Here is a 17,211-nt window from a genome sequence, read left to right as displayed (position 1 = left end):
CTTTAGCCCAAAGTCAGTTCTGTTAAAAGAAGCCTTGTTCCTGCAGAATTTGTTAGATTAGGTATGCCTGTTATTGAAAAATGTAACCAGTAATGATTGTAGAAGAGATCACTTTAGCTGCGATGTTAATAGTATTACTACCATTTATTTCTTTGAAAGGAAGGTGCATCAGTAAGGCTATGAACCATTATCATTATTCAGAGTCAGTCTCTACCAGTTGGCTAAAATGAAGCCAGTGATTTTATAATAGCATCTTTTGGTTTAGCCTGAGAATCCTTTAGTCAAAAAATTGCATTACTGCTGACTGTATATGCAGCAAACTATATCTGAGGACATTAACCAGTTGTAGCCCCCAACACTAGTATTTCCATTTTCCTATCTGGAACTGGTTTCAACTGTATGTGTAAGCTCATTTTACATATGTAAATATACAAATGGTTTTGGAATATCCTACATTGATTTTTGGAGTTTTTGTCTATGGATAGCCCAGACTGACTTCTATCTACTTGCAGTCCTCCTACCTCAACTTCCCAAGTGCTAGCATGAGTGTGCACTATCACACCCAACTTCATACGTTATTTAAATAATGTGATCTTAGCCCATATTTTAAAAAGTGAATTCCATATTACTATATTAGAGTTTATAATGCCTAGTATTTAACAATACAAAGATATGCATTAAATCAGGCTGCTACTTTTTTTTTTTTTTTTTTTTTTACTTTGGCCTTTTTAAGATATTGCAGAATGAGCAATTAGATGAAATATCTCCCTTGGGTAATGAGGAAGTTTCAGCAGTTAGCCAAGCATGGTTTACAACTAAAGAAGATAAGGATTCTCTAACTAACAAAGGTAAGGTACAGTATGAATTTTAGTTCCAAATAGAAAAAATGGAGATACAAAGGGCTTGTAGTCATCAGGATTCTAAGTTGGACTTCCATCATTGTGATTGAGTAATTATAGTAATTGAGTTTTTCTAACAGAATTAAATTTCACCCTGAATGACTTTGAATGAGGCAAAGACACCAAGATTGTTTCTCAGTAATTATTATCTTTCTGTTTCTGATACAAGTAGGTTTTGTCTTGTAAATTTTTGAACAAATGTGCAGTGGTAGCATTTAAAAGAAGATAAGTTATTCCTTATGAAAGTGGAAAGAAATCTAACTTTGGTCTAAAAAGTTCTTTATAAGCTTAAGTAACAGTGCTTTTAGTGCTGTTAGGCTTACAAGCATAGATGGGAAAGTTGCTATTTAAAAAAAAACAAAACAAAAAAACCTAAGGGTTGTATATATCCCACTCAGAAGTAAGGAAAGGAAGCAGAAATAAGTGAATTAATTGTTTTCTAATACTGTACAGTGAATACTCTTTAAGAATACAGTATTCACTTGGTATTCAGTGTATTATGTTTATCTTGTCCTAGGCTCTTTCGTACAGGTTCTTTTGCCTATATAACTTATTTTTTCCTTGGAGAAATGTTTCAAAAGGTTTTTAGCATAATAAGTCTTTTTTAGCAATTTTATACTTCTGTAAGAATAAGCAAAGTAATATTCTTAAAAATGTTTTTTAAAGGACATAAATGGAAGCAGGGAATGTGGTCCAAGGAAGAAATTGATATTTTGATGAACAATATCGAACGCTATCTAAAGGTACCCCATGACATTTTTTGTTTCACCAATTTGTTTACTGTCAGTTGCAGAAATATTCAACTAGTATTCTATGTGATTATTAGGAGCCTTTTGTAACTGATCATTAATACATTAATAATTCTAAGGTCCGTGATTATAATTTTAAACAAATTTTGAATTCTCAGCATAAAGTAGCTTTGTTGCTTTAGTACCACCTGAAGTTTAGTCAAAATCTTTGTAGGCTTTCAATATCTTAATGTCTTTTCAAGTAGCCTGTAAATTAGTTTAATTTATATTGCCTATAGCCTGAGGGTATGTATCTTCTTCAACTTAGAACATCATACTAGTCCATTCCTCTTTTTAAAAAAAATCACAATTTTAGTTCATTTCATATTTAGTCTATTTCCTTCATTAACCACAGAAGAAGGGGCTGGGATGTAGCTCGGTGGTACAGCGCTTGCCTAGCATGCGTGAGGCCCTGGGTTCGATCCCAGCACCAAAAAAAAAAAAAGACAAAAAAAAAAAACCACAGAAGAAGTCTATTTCTTCTGTATCTTTGAGCACAAAATTTTTGAGGCATTGGAGACAAATTTTCTTAACACGTAGTATGTACTTTTGAAAAACTAGCAGTCCATTGGAAAAACTATAAACAGGTAAAGAATGAGACAAGACTTTCTACCATATGAACGATGATATGTGAGTTACACTAGAAGAGTTCAGAGAAGGAATAGCTTATTCTGAGGGTTGGAACAGGTAAGAAAAAATTTAGGAGGAAAAAGGATTTGAACTGAGTTTTAAAGGAGTAGAACCTTGACTACAGGAAACAGTGTGCATAATAATGCCAAGTGGCAAGTAATCAGAGATGAAAAAATACCTGACATATTAAGTTAACTCCTTCAACTTGGATCAAGAAACTTGAACACTGGCCTTTAAAGTTCAGGCGAAAGAATTAGAGCTTTATCCTATAGGAAATAAAAAGCATTAAAGATAAAGAAAGCTGGTAGCTTAGTCAAGTGATCGATTTGTAGGGTAGATTAGTACTCTTCCTCATGGAAATCTTTTCCAGAGACTTGTTGCCTGTTCCCATAATAGAGTTTGAAATGTAGACCATTCACATTGTTTGGGGAAAGGGGGTGAGTGTGTACAGTATTTAACCATTCTCTTAGTGTTTAATATATAAAATGTTACTGCCTAGAATGTCCACATTCTTGAGCTTAATTTTACGTATAAATTAAGCTCTGTAAGCCATAGAGTTTAGAAATCCTTAATTCCTTGCTGATGAATATCTTTTGACCCAGTTTATTGTTTAAAAAAAAACTGAGAATATTGAAAATGTATCCAAAAGTATATTAAAAGTTGTCCACTGCTCACATACACTTTAATTAAAACTAAAGAGAGAGAGAGCAAAAACTGGAAAAGGGTTAGATAAGTCAGTAAAGAGTGGTAAGAAACATTAGGTTTGGGGAATTAAGAAGATGTTTTCTTAGGTCTCTTCCAACTTAGTGATAAATGGGCAGGAGTGTAACTGGGATTTAAGATCGTTTAAAGGACGATTTCAGTAGACAACTGAGAGTGCCAAGAACTGTAACTACTGTCAAATTAGAATTGGCAGGGAAAAGCAGGAAGTCTGTGTGGATGTCATTTGATGGATAAAGATTCTTAATTTAAATATCAAACTTACCATCTTTTTACTTCTATGTTTCGTGTGCTTGTTCAAGAAGTCCTACCATATCAAAGGCATAAAGTTGTTCTCATGTATTGTCTCATGAAAGTTTTATAATTTTGCCTTTTGTGCTGATTTTTTTTCTCCTAGAAATGCGAGATTGGGTTTACATCTATCTTTTTCTGTCCTAAATCAAGTTTTCACAGATTTCTTTCTAGGTTTTCTAATTTGTTTCTAGGTTCATTTTGATATACCTACACCAGAACAACACTATCTTCAGAAGTCCCAATTGGGCGAGTCCCTTCATGAATGTCTTAGCTATTCTTAGCCCTTTAATGAAAAACTGATGGAATTCTTATTGGGATCACATTGAATCTGTACAACAATTTTGGGGGGAAATTAATGCCTTTATACTATTTTGCCTTTCTTTTGACGAACATGGTATAACTCTCCATTTTAGTTAGTTCCTCTTTAATATTTTTTTCCAAATTTTATGTTCTCCATAAAGTATTACTTGCCTAAAATTTATTATTAATACTTTTAATTTTGTTGCTATTTATAAATGAATATTTAAAAAAAATTATAAGCTTTGTGTAGAAATGATTTTTTTTTTTCTGATGGGGCTGGGGTTTTATCTCAGGGCCTTATACCTGCAAAGCAGGAACTCTGCTGCTTGAGCTATACCTCAGTTCATTTTGCTCTGGTTATTTGCGAGATGGGGTCTCACACAGGCTGGCCTTAAACCACGATCCTTCACATCTCAGCCTCTCAAGTAGCTAGTATTACTGGCATGAGCCACCAGTACCCAGTACAAGTGACTTTATATACACAACCTGCTACACTGCTGTTCAAATAATTTTTCAAAATTATTGGGTATCTACATATATAACTTATATAAATAATTATTTTTCCAGCCTATACTTTTAATATGTTCATTTACCAGATTAGCAACAAATCCTAATTTGCAAAGAGTTTTATCATTTTTGAGTTTTTTTTTTTCACATCAGTTGAGTTTTTTCTGGAAATGTGCTGATGTGATTAACCACATTAATTAGTCTGAAATTGACACAAACTTATATCCTTGGGGTGAACTTTCTTTTTTAATATATTGCTGCATTCATTGTACTAAAAATACTAGGATTTCAGGATCTATGCTAATGAATAAGCTTAGCCAAAAAATTATTTTCTAAAATTGTCCTTGTCTGATTTTGCTATTTAAGATTAGGCTAGCCTGATAAAAACAGCAAGGAAGTATCACCATTTTTTTTTTCTTTACTGTGGAATAGTTTAAGATAAGAATTATTTTTCTTTTGACTGGATACATTTACCAGTAATATCACCTGGCTTGGTGTTTTTATTATGGAAAGATAATTAATAATGATTATTAAATTTTCTTGTTACTCTGTGCCTATTTGATTTTCTATTTTTTTCCAGAGTCAGTTATGGTAAGTAGATTTTTTTCCCTCTAGGGATTTATTTATTTTACCTAAATTCAAATTTATTGCCACAAAATTGTTCATATATTGTCTAATGCCTACAGCATCTCTACAGAGGCCCTTTTTTTTTTTTCATTTCTGATATTATTTGTGCCTTTTTTTAACCAGAAGTTTATTTCAAATTTTTTAATGTTCTTTTCAAAGAAACAATTTCTAGATTTGTATTTTCTAGTTTGTTTGAATTGGATAAGTTTGTTCTTCTGATTTTTTTCTTTCTTTAAATATATTATAACTTTAAAACAGTTAATAGAAATTGAATTTACTGAATTTGATATAATTTATTTTGGCAGCATTTCAGTATTATTTATCTCAACATTTTAAAGTTACATTTGACTTATTAATTAACTAGCAATATATTTTTCTAAATACCACTGATGACCGTTAACATTAAAGCACGTTTTAAAAGCATAGTATATCCACATGCATTTTGTCAGAAATCCCTAAATGAAAGAAATGTAACCCATTTAGGCACGCGGAATAAAAGATGCTACAGAAATCATCTTTGAGATGTCAAAAGACGAAAGAAAAGATTTCTACAGGACTATAGCATGGGGTCTGAACCGGCCTTTGTTTGCAGTTTATAGAAGAGTGCTTCGCATGTATGATGACAGAAACCATGTGGGAAAGTATGAAAACTTGTAATACTGCATGTTTTCATGTAATTGGGGAAAATAGTTAAGGAAATATCATTTTAAAAAATAGAATTATGATTAAGGCCTTAAGTGAAAACAACTATGATTTACTGTTCATAACTTTATTCTGCAGTTCTACGTTGAGAATGTGATGAAACCGTTATAAGGCCTCTTTTAGAAATTAGAATTTGAATAGCTTTTCATAAGTTCAATTGAAGATTCAACTTACTATATCAAAGTCTGCTTTGTAATAAAGTAACAAAAAGTATAGTAGTGATTAAGGATGTAAGGAGTGTCTAAAATAATAATTGTTCATTGGTAACGTTTTTTTCCTATTTGGTTTTAGAGTACAGCATTTACTAGGACAGTGACTATTTTTTTAAGTAAAACCAGAGTGGAAAATACCTACATATCAGGGACAATTCATGGATTTAATTTCTCTTTGGGAATTTAGGTGGCAGTAGTATGACTTACTAGATAACACTGAGCTGGTGTTAGTTTTCCGCTAGCTCTTCTGCAGCCTGCCAATGAGTGTACGTTTGAAAAGTGAAGGGAATTACATTGTTTTGTGATGGCAAAAAAATAAATTTTAAAATTTAAAATTTAATTTTAAATGGACATTTCATTGGCTATATTGAAAAAAAGAGTATGTCAGATGTCCATGCTCAGCTAAGGAAAATGAAGAGAATTTTAATTTTTTCAATGGTTTCAGAGAATTTTCCCTAAATCCCATTTTTAGCTATAGTTTCCAATGTCATCCACAAGTCTTTCAGAATAGTTCTCATTTCAGAGTGACTGAACCTAATTTTGAAATAAAGGAACAGTTAGGCAGCATAGGAGCAAATATGTTTTCAATGTTCAATTCTCCCAAAAAAAAAAAAAAAAAAAATATATATATATATATATATATATATATATATAACACACATTCATACCTGTATTTTAACTAAAAGTAGTCACTGAGTTTTTTCTTTTAAGAAAGTAGAAGCATATTTTTAACTTTTATTAATTCACTTTAAAAATATTCATATGATAAATGATTATAATATTCAGCTCTCTAAATGGAATTCTAACTTAGATAAGTTTTTAACATTCATATTTTAATTGATTTTTAAATTTTTTTTAATTTCTAGATATACACCTGACGAAATTGAGAAGCTCAAGGAGTAAGTTTTAAATTTTGTTTTCATTGATTCTGATTGTTGTTTGGTTTTCATCTTGTAGTTTTAAATTTTTAATTTGAAAATACAAGATTTGTGGCAGGCTGGTATAATTTAATCTTGCTGTTAAGCTTTTGACTGTTACAAAAGCTTATCAGATCTAGACCTGTACAGAGTAGCTATGCCCATAGTTTACAAATTTTAGTCTCTGTTGTCAGGCACCAAATGCTTCTACAGACCACTAATGGAGATTTCAGAAAAGATTATATGGACATTTTTGGTGGCCTTAAGACTAAATCTGGAGGATTTATATACCAAGATCAAAACCAAGGTTTTGCTACATGGCTTGATTTAAAATGGTGAATTGGCAAATGTTTTATTGAACTTCTGGGCTGACTCTACCTTGTAAAGGCTGTGAAACCTCAGGAAACAAGGGCTCAGTGCATGGTAGAATGCACAAGGCCCTGAGTTCAAACCCCAGTACTAACCCCAAAAAAAGAATCTCAAGAAACATAATTTTGCTTCTTTGAATTAGCCAAAAATATGATTTTAATGGACTGTGCAGATCATGAAAAAAATTGAAGGTAGAGCCTGATTACAATAAGAACTGTGAAGCTTTTTTAGATGTCAAAAGAATGTATATGCTCAAAGGGGAAAATCTGGGGATTGCCTGGGAGATTGTGTCAATAACCTGGGGGAAATTTGGTCTTTTTTGAACACATATCCAAGTTACTTATTTCTTCTCTGACCCAGGAAAAGGGCAATTGCTGCCTGTTTTTTTTTTCACCCACAGACAACTGTGGACCCCAATAAAAGGCCACACTTTCAAACTTTGGCTCTCAAAGTATTGCTGCCCACAACTTCCAAACCAGTCAAATGGGAAGAAGAAGAATGAAGAATAAATGATGAAATTAAAAGGGAGAAAACAGTTGAACCAAATGCTGATTGGCAGACTCTTGTTTTAGGCTCCGGATAAAGCATGGCAATGACTGGGCAACAATAGGGGCGGCGCTAGGAAGAAGTGCATCCTCTGTCAAAGATCGGTGCCGACTGATGAAGGATACTTGCAACACAGGTACTGTGAGTGCTACTTGTGGGTTTTCTTGTCACCATTTGAGCCTCCTACCTTCAGATACTGCCTTCTCACTTAGAGAAACAATTTATGCCATTCACCTTAGTTGAAGGTCAGTTACTGCGTAGTCTGCCCTTTTTCTTTTTTCAGCTTAATAGATATATCTAACTAGTCTTTGGTTTTGTGCTTTTATATAAGATGATTTTGTTCATAAGGACACTGAACATCTCTTCTAGCCTGTATCTAAGTTGGGAAAGTATTTATTTTTAAGACATACATACAGGAAGTAATTTTAATTTAGGCTCATCTAACTGCACTTTTCAGCAACAAGGGCTTTTTAACACGTTTATGTTTAGTTGCAGGCAAATCCCAAATTAGTAAGAAGCTGTGTTCCAAAGATTTGTTGGATTTTGTTTATTTCAAACTTGAAGTATATTTTCCCATAAGATAAATTTATGGTTATTGTTCTTTCATTCTCGAGCAAATGTATTGATAGTGTTAAACCTAACCTTTGTGACCAATAATAGCTCTGTTATTAGTTATCACTTAACCTTTAGTTATCAGTTAACCTTAGTTATCACTTAACCTTTACTTTCCTCTGTAAAAGGAGTAGGTGCTGTCATAGTTCTCTTTTTGCCCTAATGTCTCTGAAGGATCCATAGTCTAAGTTCAGTCTTTTAATTAAGAAAAAAAAAAGTTCTCCAGGTTCTAGGTTATAGTTTTTGTTGTTACTGTTTTTTTTTTTAATCACTATCTCCTTACCCTGCGAAATTGAAATCAAGACTTTTTCCTCCTTACCTACTCTACCATCACTGTGACCAACAACAAGAACATAAATTTCACCCACTCCCATCATTCTTTGGTGTGGCTAGCTTAATAATGAAGTAGGGATGGAAGGATTAGATTTAAGGTAAGACCCCAGAGGTTCACATACAATACTATAAGCACAGAACTCCTTTTGTTTCATAATTTAGGAGAACAGTACCATTCTCTCCCAGCCTAAGTGGTTTGCTGGCTTCCTTTCATATTGTGATATGACTTCTAATGTGTATTCTCCTGTGTGCCACACCATGAAACAAATCCATCCACAGTATCCAGAACTGTGCCTAATAAACATAGTGAATAATTGTTGAGTGAATAAAATCTCTGAAGAGGCTGTTCAGAAAATAAACTCTAGTACTGTTGCATATTTCAGTCAGTACTTGGAAGTAGAGCTGAATCAGATCTGTGTGAAAGTTGAGAAGGTAGCAGTGGTAGTCTGGATGATTTCCTTCTTTCAGGGAAATGGACAGAAGAAGAAGAAAAGAGACTTGCAGAGGTGGTTCATGAATTGACAAGCACTGAGCCAGGTGACATAGTCACACAGGGGGTGTCTTGGGCAGCTGTGGCCGAGCGAGTGGGTACCCGCTCAGAAAAGCAGTGTCGTTCTAAATGGCTCAACTACCTAAACTGGAAACAGAGTGGAGGTACTGAGTGGACCAAGGAAGATGAAATCAATCTCATCCTCAGGTTTGTATTGCAGATCTTTTAATGACAGCTGCTTATTGTTGTAAATGTGGATTGACTTTACCCTTTTGGTTTCCTGAATATCTTGTGTCTGAAAAGCACCCTTTCCTTAGACAGCCACTGTTTAAGGTCCATAGTATTTCATATTGAGCTGTTTTGTTGGTTTGGTTTGTGTTTGCTCCTTTTTAGTGGATTTAGTGCCAGGCAAAGTACCAGATTAAAGGCATGGAGACTGAAGTCCTCTATATCCACAAAGCAGGTACAGCACAGGCAGCAGCAGTGCAGCTTTTCCACTGTCCCACCATGTGCCTCATGCTAGCCTAAGGGGATGTGTTTAAGCTAAGAGAGCTATTCAGTCTCTATGGTGTTCAGTCCTTGGCTGCTGTGCTTAAGATTACCAACAGGGGAGGTCTAGACTACTGTTACCCCACACTTTCAATATAGATCAAGTCAAACAGTTCCACACCATACAAATTCAAAAATAGCTATAAAATAATCCCAAGTTTTTTGACTTTTTGGTGGCACTGGGGTTTAAACTCAGGGCCTCACACTTGCTAGGCAGGTGCTCTTACTGCTTGAACCACTCTGCCAGCCCTTTTTTTATGATGGGTTTTTTTGAGATAGGGTCTTGCAAACTATTTGCCAGGAGCTGACTTTGAACCACAATCCTCCTGAGAGCCTAAGGTTACAGGCATGAGCATTTATAAACATTTTTATTTGTTTTACAAATGGAAAAACTCAGCTAGGAAATAACCAATTTAGTAAAAGCCACATTAAAACATTGCAGAACACTGTACAACTAAACCTTTTCTTTATCTGATTCTAACCTTTAGCCTGCTCCTTTTCCTTCACAGTGCTTCAACTGGTTCTAACCATTTACGTATGGTTCAGCCCACTGGTTATACCTTTAGTCAAAGGCTGTTGCTGATGCAGTTTCTTAGCTTGTAGCCTTGGAAGCAGGTCTGCACTACTGCATTGCAGGAATCTTTTCTCCATACCACTTTAAGATTAGCATCTTATTGACATAAACTGTCATTCCCTTTATTATCAGTATGGGTAGTACCTGCAGTAGAAAGAAGGTTCTTACAGAGTCTTACAGAGAAATAAATTTAACATCTTGCCTATGCTTTTTTAGGATAGCAGAACTTGATGTGGCTGATGAAAATGACATAAACTGGGATCTATTAGCTGAGGGATGGAGCAGTGTCCGTTCACCACAATGGCTTCGAAGTAAATGGTGGACCATCAAAAGACAAATTGCAAACCATAAAGATGTTTCGTTCCCTGGTAATGTTTGTCTTTTTTTTAAGTTTTTCTATTCTCTTACAGTGTTTACTCTGAAAATTAGAGGTTGGAAATTCTTTGCCTCGAAGAGAAATTGTAGCAGATTTTCACTTAAACTTCTGCCCTGTTTGAGTAATCATCTTTTCTTCCCTAGAGAAGAGTTAATGTGATTTGTAATTCTCAAAGCCCGAGAGATGAAAATAAACACCTTTATAAACATTCTTATTCTTGCATATAAGCTATGGAGAGGAAAAAGTTGTACATGTTACCAAATTCATTCTCCTTAGGATAGCACTCAAATTACCATTTTTTACAAAGGAAAATTAAATGCTGAAGAACTTTCACTTGTTGAAAATGTGATTTAAAAAATAAACACCCAGTTATAGAGGATTAATATACCTTATCATGAATAAATGAGCAAGACCTTGAAAGGGTTGCATATTACAGTTTAGCAATCAAGCATAGCCGTTGAGTCATTGTGTGTACACTGTTTTGAGAAATAAAAAAATGCTGCTTTAACATCACCAGTATTCTTCCAAAATAAGAATTTTGTTAAGTAGTCCTGATACAAAGAAAATATTTTATTTCCATGTTCTTAACAATGTCCATTCTTTTTCTTATTGTTGTTGTTTCATTATAATCCTTAGGTAACAGGAACAATAGTATCCTACGGATTTAAAAGATCTGGCTGGGCACAATAGTACACACTTGTAGTTGCAGTTACTCAGGAGGCTAAAGCTGTGGGATCACTTTACCCAGGAATTTGAGATCAGCCTGGCACCATATCAAGACTACCCCCATTTGGGGGAAAAAAATAATTGAAATGTTATGAAGGATGCTTCTAAAAATTTTAGGGTTAATATTTCTACTGTCATTTTGATAAGTTCTCATATCCAAAATGCAATTATTACTTTCTCTCCTCACCCCCTCCTACCATACCTCCCTTGTTGCTTAAGATGGTGGTCAGTCTGAGAGTCAATGTTCTTTCCGTCTACCCATCTCCCTTCAGTTTTAATAAAAGGTCTTAAACAGTTACATGAGAACCAGAAAAACAACCCAGCGCTTTTGGAGAATAAATCAGGATCTGGAGTTCCAAACACTAATTCCAATTCCAGTGTACAGCATGTTCAGATCAGAGTCGCCCGCTTGGAAGATAATACAGCCATCTCTCCAAGTCCCATGACAGCATTGCAGATTCCAGTCCAGATCACCCATGTCTGTAAGTGTTGGAGCCTCAAGACTCTGTGGTATTGGACCTTTATGATTTAATGGCTCCGATGCTTTTCAGTCTTCTAGAGTGTTGATAGAAATCTACCTAAGTTGATGAATTAAAAAGACATCTAAGGAATTTTATATTTAGCTCAGTTAATATTTGTATAAAGTATGAATATGTAACAGGAACTTTTGATCCTTAGAACGATATAAAGTAGCAGGACATATAACATCTCTGAATATTAGTTTGGATTAAAGTAAATTATTTTCTGAAATTACTAGAAAGCAGTGTCACTAGATCTAATACCTAATATGAGGAGACTACCAATCCAGACATTTATTTGGTTTATCAGAATGTCCAGAAAAACCTGTTCCTTTCTCTTGACATATTCTTTTTGTTCCCTAACAATAGAAATACTTTATGGTACATACATACCAATGGCCAGCAAACCTTTTATATAAAGGACCAGGTAGTAAGTATTTTAGACTTTATGAGCCCTACAGTGTCTGTAACAAGTACTGTTTGTAGTTGCAGTGTGAAAGCAACCACAAAAAAAAAACAGAACTTGCAGTGGGCTAGAATTGTCTGTGGCATATGTTTGATCTAAATACCATCCCAGATAAACCTATTAATTTCTTTTGTAAGAAATTTAAATGACTTCAGATTTGTAGGGAAATTATTCAATATGAAGTTTCTGTCATGACAATTGAATATGCTACAGAAACTTTACAAAGTTTTTTATTATTGTCCTTGTTCTTATGACAGCTTCAACAGACTCCCCTGCTGCTACTGTTGACTCAGAAACAATAACACTAAACAGTGGAACACTACAGACATTTGAGATTCTTCCAGTGAGTAATACTTCATCTAATAAATATTGGCCATTTTTATGCACAAGAAAGATTAGTTAGTATCATTTTTAGAAAGGCTACCATATAATCAGGTGAAATTAAAAATGTGCCGGGTAGATAGTAGCCTAGACATAAATCAGAATTTTTTTTTTTTTTTTTTTTGGTGGGACTGGAGTTAGAACGCAGGGATTCACGCTTGTAAAATGGGTGCTTAAAAAGTTTGAGCCACATCTCCAGTCCATTTTGCTCTGGTTATTTTAGAAATGGGGTTTCATGAACTATTTGACTGGGTTGGCCTTGATCTCAGTCTCCCAAGTAGGTGGTATTATAGGCGTGAGCCACTAGCACCTGGCCCAGACTTCCACTTTTATAATTCATTTCCATTCTGCTTTTTCTCCATCTGTACACAAGTATTTTCTTTTTATATATGAAAATGGCAATACTAATGAGCACATACTATGGATTTGTTGTACTGAGTCATAAGTAAATACTTGTTACTTTAGAAAAAGGTGATCAAGTCATTGTTAGTAATGGCATTCGTTCAGTACAGTCAGCACTGTAGTAGCCACTCAGAATACAAAATTTAAAAGTCCCAGTCCTTAATGGTTGAACCACTTTGAAAAAGTCTTGTAATTTCTAGAAAGGCTAAACATAGTGTTATTAAATGATCCTCCAATTCAAATCTCAAGTTATACCTAAAAGAAATGGAAATACCTGACTACATAAGAACTCATATGTGAATGTTCAATTTTGATCTTTTCTTGGGCTAGCAGTATGTGCCCGGGATGTTGGGCAGTAACAGAAAGCTGCAACCTGTCAACCACACAGTCACAGGGAAAACAACATTCCACAGTGTACTGGGCTACTATGAGATTTGGCATACTACATATATTAAATGAACTTTTGACTTACGATATTTTTAATTTGTGATTGATTTATTCTAATTCCATTATAAGTGAGAGAAATCTATATGGCTCTGATTTATTTGAAATTCCCCCATCAGGCAAATCTGTAGATATAGAAAGTAGATTAATAGTTGCATCTGGCTGGGGGTTATGGGACATAATGTATGGTGGGTTTTTTTTTTTTTTTTTTTTGGTGGTGATGAAAATTAAAAACCAAAGCCCAAAGCCCCAGTCCTTGACCCACTCTCTTAAACAATTTAGTAGTCCACAATTACTAAAAAGAAAATACAACTTTTATTTAAATTACATCAAGATTTATTTACTATAAGAACATAAAGGTTACAAAAGTTCATTCACCCTTTCCATAGCCAAATCCTAGGAAGATGGCCAACACAGCAGAAGGTTCTGGGCTGGCAAAGTGGCTCAATTGGTAAGAGCACCTGCCTAGCCATGAAGCCCTAAGTTCAAACCCAAGTGCCACCAAACAAATAATCAACAAAAGATTCTCTTTCAGTCAGGCACTTGTGGTTCATGCTTGTAATCTTAGCTACTTGGGAGTTTGAGATTGGGAGGATATAGGTCAAGGCCAGCCCAGGCAAAAAGAGACCCCATCTTAACTAATAGTTGTGAACAGTGGTGAGCACCAGTCATCCCAAGCTACATGGGAAGTGAAATTGTGAGGATCGCAGTTCCAGACCAGCCGAGGCAGAAAAATTCATGAGCCCATAACTCAACAAAAAAAAGTTGGGCATGGCAGTGTACACCTGTCATCCCAGCTGTGGTGAGAAACCTAAAATAGCCTCCTACTGGAATGCAGTCCAGGCCAGCCTAGGCAAAAAATGAGGCCTTATCTCCAAAATAACCAGAGCAAAAAGGGCTTAAAAAGTATGACTTAAGCAGTAGAGTGCCTGGCTTGCAAGTGCAAAGTCCTGAATTTAAACCCCACTACTGCAAAGAAAAGGTTCTCTCCCATCCTTGGAACTAGGCTATGGCAGTTTACTTAATCTAACCTTGCTTCTTAATCCAGTGTTTCCAAAATGGGAATGTATATGACATACCAACCATTTAATACTATTGGAAAACTTTTTTTTGTATTTTTTATTCCTGCCTCCAAATTCAAATGTATACACACATGTATTTGGGTTATGTTCATTTTAGGTTTTTAGGGCATCACAATCAAATATTTTAGGACTTCTGTTTATAGAATGATAATATTAAATTACCTCCACTTCAAAAAATTGAGATTTAAAATATATTTAAGTGTATTAAAACGCATGTGTAATACATGTAACCTTTAGGAAAATGATTAGCTTTCTCTCTTATGGAAAGAAAAGGGAGTACCCACTGGGTGCTGGGCACTTTCATAATCATTTCTAACCCTAACAACCCTTTCCATGAGAAATAGCTATTATTCCTGTGTTAACAATAAGGAAACCTATATAAACGGAATTAGCTATACAGAGTTGTTTTGGCCAAGTCCACAAGATAATATTAGACTAAAAAGCAGGCTATACAGTTTTACCCACCAGTACTTTTTCTTTAGGCTATTAAGATAAACCTAAACTTGTGGTATAAAAGATTAATGAATAATTTTGTTATAATCAGTTAACCTGCTTTTTAAAAAAGCATCTTCAGGAACACATTGCTAATTGCTGTTTTGGCACATTTAATACAAAGACTGTTTCCTAAAATTTTACTATGGGAAACTGTGTTAAAATGAGTAAACCCTGTTGTGTGCCTTTTCAAAAACTGGAAGGATTTTTGTTTTTGTTGCCTTTAAACTGGGAGATTACCACAGTTTTTATGAGAAAGTTTGACTACATGCTAGGTTACTGTACTGCAGACGGTGGCTCATGTTGTCTTGGTGTTCTGAAACAAATAGCTGAAACCAGAACCTAGAAATACATGGGAGCAAATGGCAGGATAAATGCCTTACTTGTTAACCTCCAGGTAATGACAAGATAGATTTTATTACTTACTAGTTTGCACTTTCATGAATGCTAACTAAGTACATTTATGGTTACTAAATTAAGATCTGTTTTTAGATGTACAAGTGGACTTAATCAGTACTTGTTGCACATGTGTTGTACTATCTCCTTTTTCTTTTTCCTTAGTCTTTCCATTTACAGCCCACTGGCACTCCAGGCACCTACCTACTTCAAACAAGCTCCAGTCAAGGCCTCCCCCTAACTCTGACTGCTAGTCCCACAGTAACTCTGACAGCTGCTTCTCCTGCTTCTCCTGAACAGATCATTGTTCATGCTTTATCCGTACGTTACACAATTTTACTTGATTTTGGAGTATCTTTACAGACCAGCATTAGTTGATATAAAATATAAGCACCAAAACTGTAAGGCAGTTTAATCTATCTAAGCATTTCTTCCTACCACTTTTGTCACAGGTGCATTATGTTGCACCATCATTCTTCACTGGGATCTCTCTAATCTCCTGCATCTCCTTATATTAGATGGACTTATATTAGAATAGGGAATTTTAAAAAGCAAGCAATCCAGTGGGTAAAGAATAGGAGTTCTAGAAAAATAGTGATAAAAACATGACAATTCCACGGGTGAGAGATATGGGAGGAAGCAATCGGATACCACTTGTAATTGTCATTTCTTGTTTTGCCATTGATAGTTTCCTTTAACATTTTATAGCCAGAACATCTGTTGAACACAAGTGATAATGTCACAGTACAGTGTCACACACCAAGAGTCATCATTCAGACTGTTGCTACAGAAGACATCACTTCTTCCATATCCCAAGCAGAACTAACAGTTGGTGATATTCAGTCATCTGATTTTCCTGAACCTCCAGATGCACTAGAAGCAGACACTTTCCCAGATGAAATTCATCAACCTAAAATGACTATAGAGCCATCATTTAATGATGCTCATGTATCCAAATTCAGTGACCAAAATAGCACAGAACTGATGAATAGTGTTATGATCAGAACAGAAGAAGAAATCTCTGACACAGACCTTAAACAAGAAGAATCACCCTCTGATTTAGCCAGTGCTTACGTTACTGAGGTAAGCTCCACATAACAGAACAACATCCTAATGGGTTCTTGCCTTGGTCTGAAAATATGCACTTGGAAAGATCTTAGAAATACTTTAGAAGGATATTCTCCGGCAGCTTGTTTTTCTTTAAATTAAAAAAATAAAGTACAACTCCTTACCTCTGACTGCAGAAATATCAGTGTACCAACAGTTGTTGCTGATCAGTAGAGAAGTGTTTATTAGAACCCACTCCTGAGTGTGGTTAAAATAGATCTTTGTGGTTTATCTTAGGAACCTCTCTATGTTCAGATGGACCTATGACTGAAATTGGCTCTTTTAAGTTCCTGTGTATTAGTATTTAGTACACTAAATTATGAAGTTATTGAGGTTGTCCATCTTAAGATTTTACTGTTTTCATTTCTTCATGTAATATATACATTTGAGAATTAAGTGCTGTCAAGTATACGTGGACTTGGGATCATAAGGAAAACTTAACAAGAAATTTGAGTCAGAATCTTATTTTTCTTTTTTTTAAATATTATTTAGGATTTAGAGTCTCCCACCATAGTAGAACATGTTGATCAAACAATTGATGATGAAACAATACTTATCGTTCCTTCACCACATGGCTTTATCCAGGCATCTGATGTCATAGATACTGAATCTGTCTTGCCTTTGACAACACTAACAGGTACTGTAATACAACTCTTATCATGTGCCTGATAAATATAAGGGGAAAAATTAGGCAGTAATTTAATTCATTTTTCTTAGTCTTTTCTTGATCCCCAATAAAGACTCGTTAAATC

General features: G+C 34.7%; 1 protein-coding gene across 7 annotated transcripts in view; it reads left to right on the top strand.

Annotated features, from left to right (window-relative positions):
- Dmtf1 (cyclin D binding myb like transcription factor 1) overlaps positions 1–17,211 on the top strand; it is a 40,975-nt gene that overhangs the window by 22,341 nt on the left and 1,423 nt on the right. For 4 of the 7 annotated variants that reach the window (XM_020162818.2, XM_020162814.2, XM_074064851.1 and 1 more), the window contains 12 exons: positions 734–848; positions 1,566–1,642; positions 5,249–5,406; positions 6,546–6,578; positions 7,538–7,647; positions 8,925–9,153; positions 10,286–10,437; positions 11,444–11,653; positions 12,413–12,498; positions 15,518–15,673; positions 16,061–16,435; positions 16,952–17,096. In XM_020162818.2, coding sequence (XP_020018407.1) covers positions 734–848; positions 1,566–1,642; positions 5,249–5,406; positions 6,546–6,578; positions 7,538–7,647; positions 8,925–9,153; positions 10,286–10,437; positions 11,444–11,653; positions 12,413–12,498; positions 15,518–15,673; positions 16,061–16,435; positions 16,952–17,096 — 1,846 coding nt within the window. The remainder of the gene's footprint in view (positions 1–733; positions 849–1,565; positions 1,643–5,248; positions 5,407–6,545; positions 6,579–7,537; positions 7,648–8,924; positions 9,154–10,285; positions 10,438–11,443; positions 11,654–12,412; positions 12,499–15,517; positions 15,674–16,060; positions 16,436–16,951; positions 17,097–17,211) is intronic. The other 3 variants (XM_074064853.1, XM_020162820.2, XM_074064852.1) reach the window with 2 other exon arrangements.

Source organism: Castor canadensis, chromosome 2 (genome assembly GCF_047511655.1).
Source record: "Castor canadensis chromosome 2, mCasCan1.hap1v2, whole genome shotgun sequence".
NCBI classification, from domain to species: Eukaryota; Metazoa; Chordata; class Mammalia; order Rodentia; family Castoridae; genus Castor; species Castor canadensis.
Note: the sequence above shows the minus strand (reverse complement) of the source record. Positions and strands in the feature narration are given on the sequence as shown.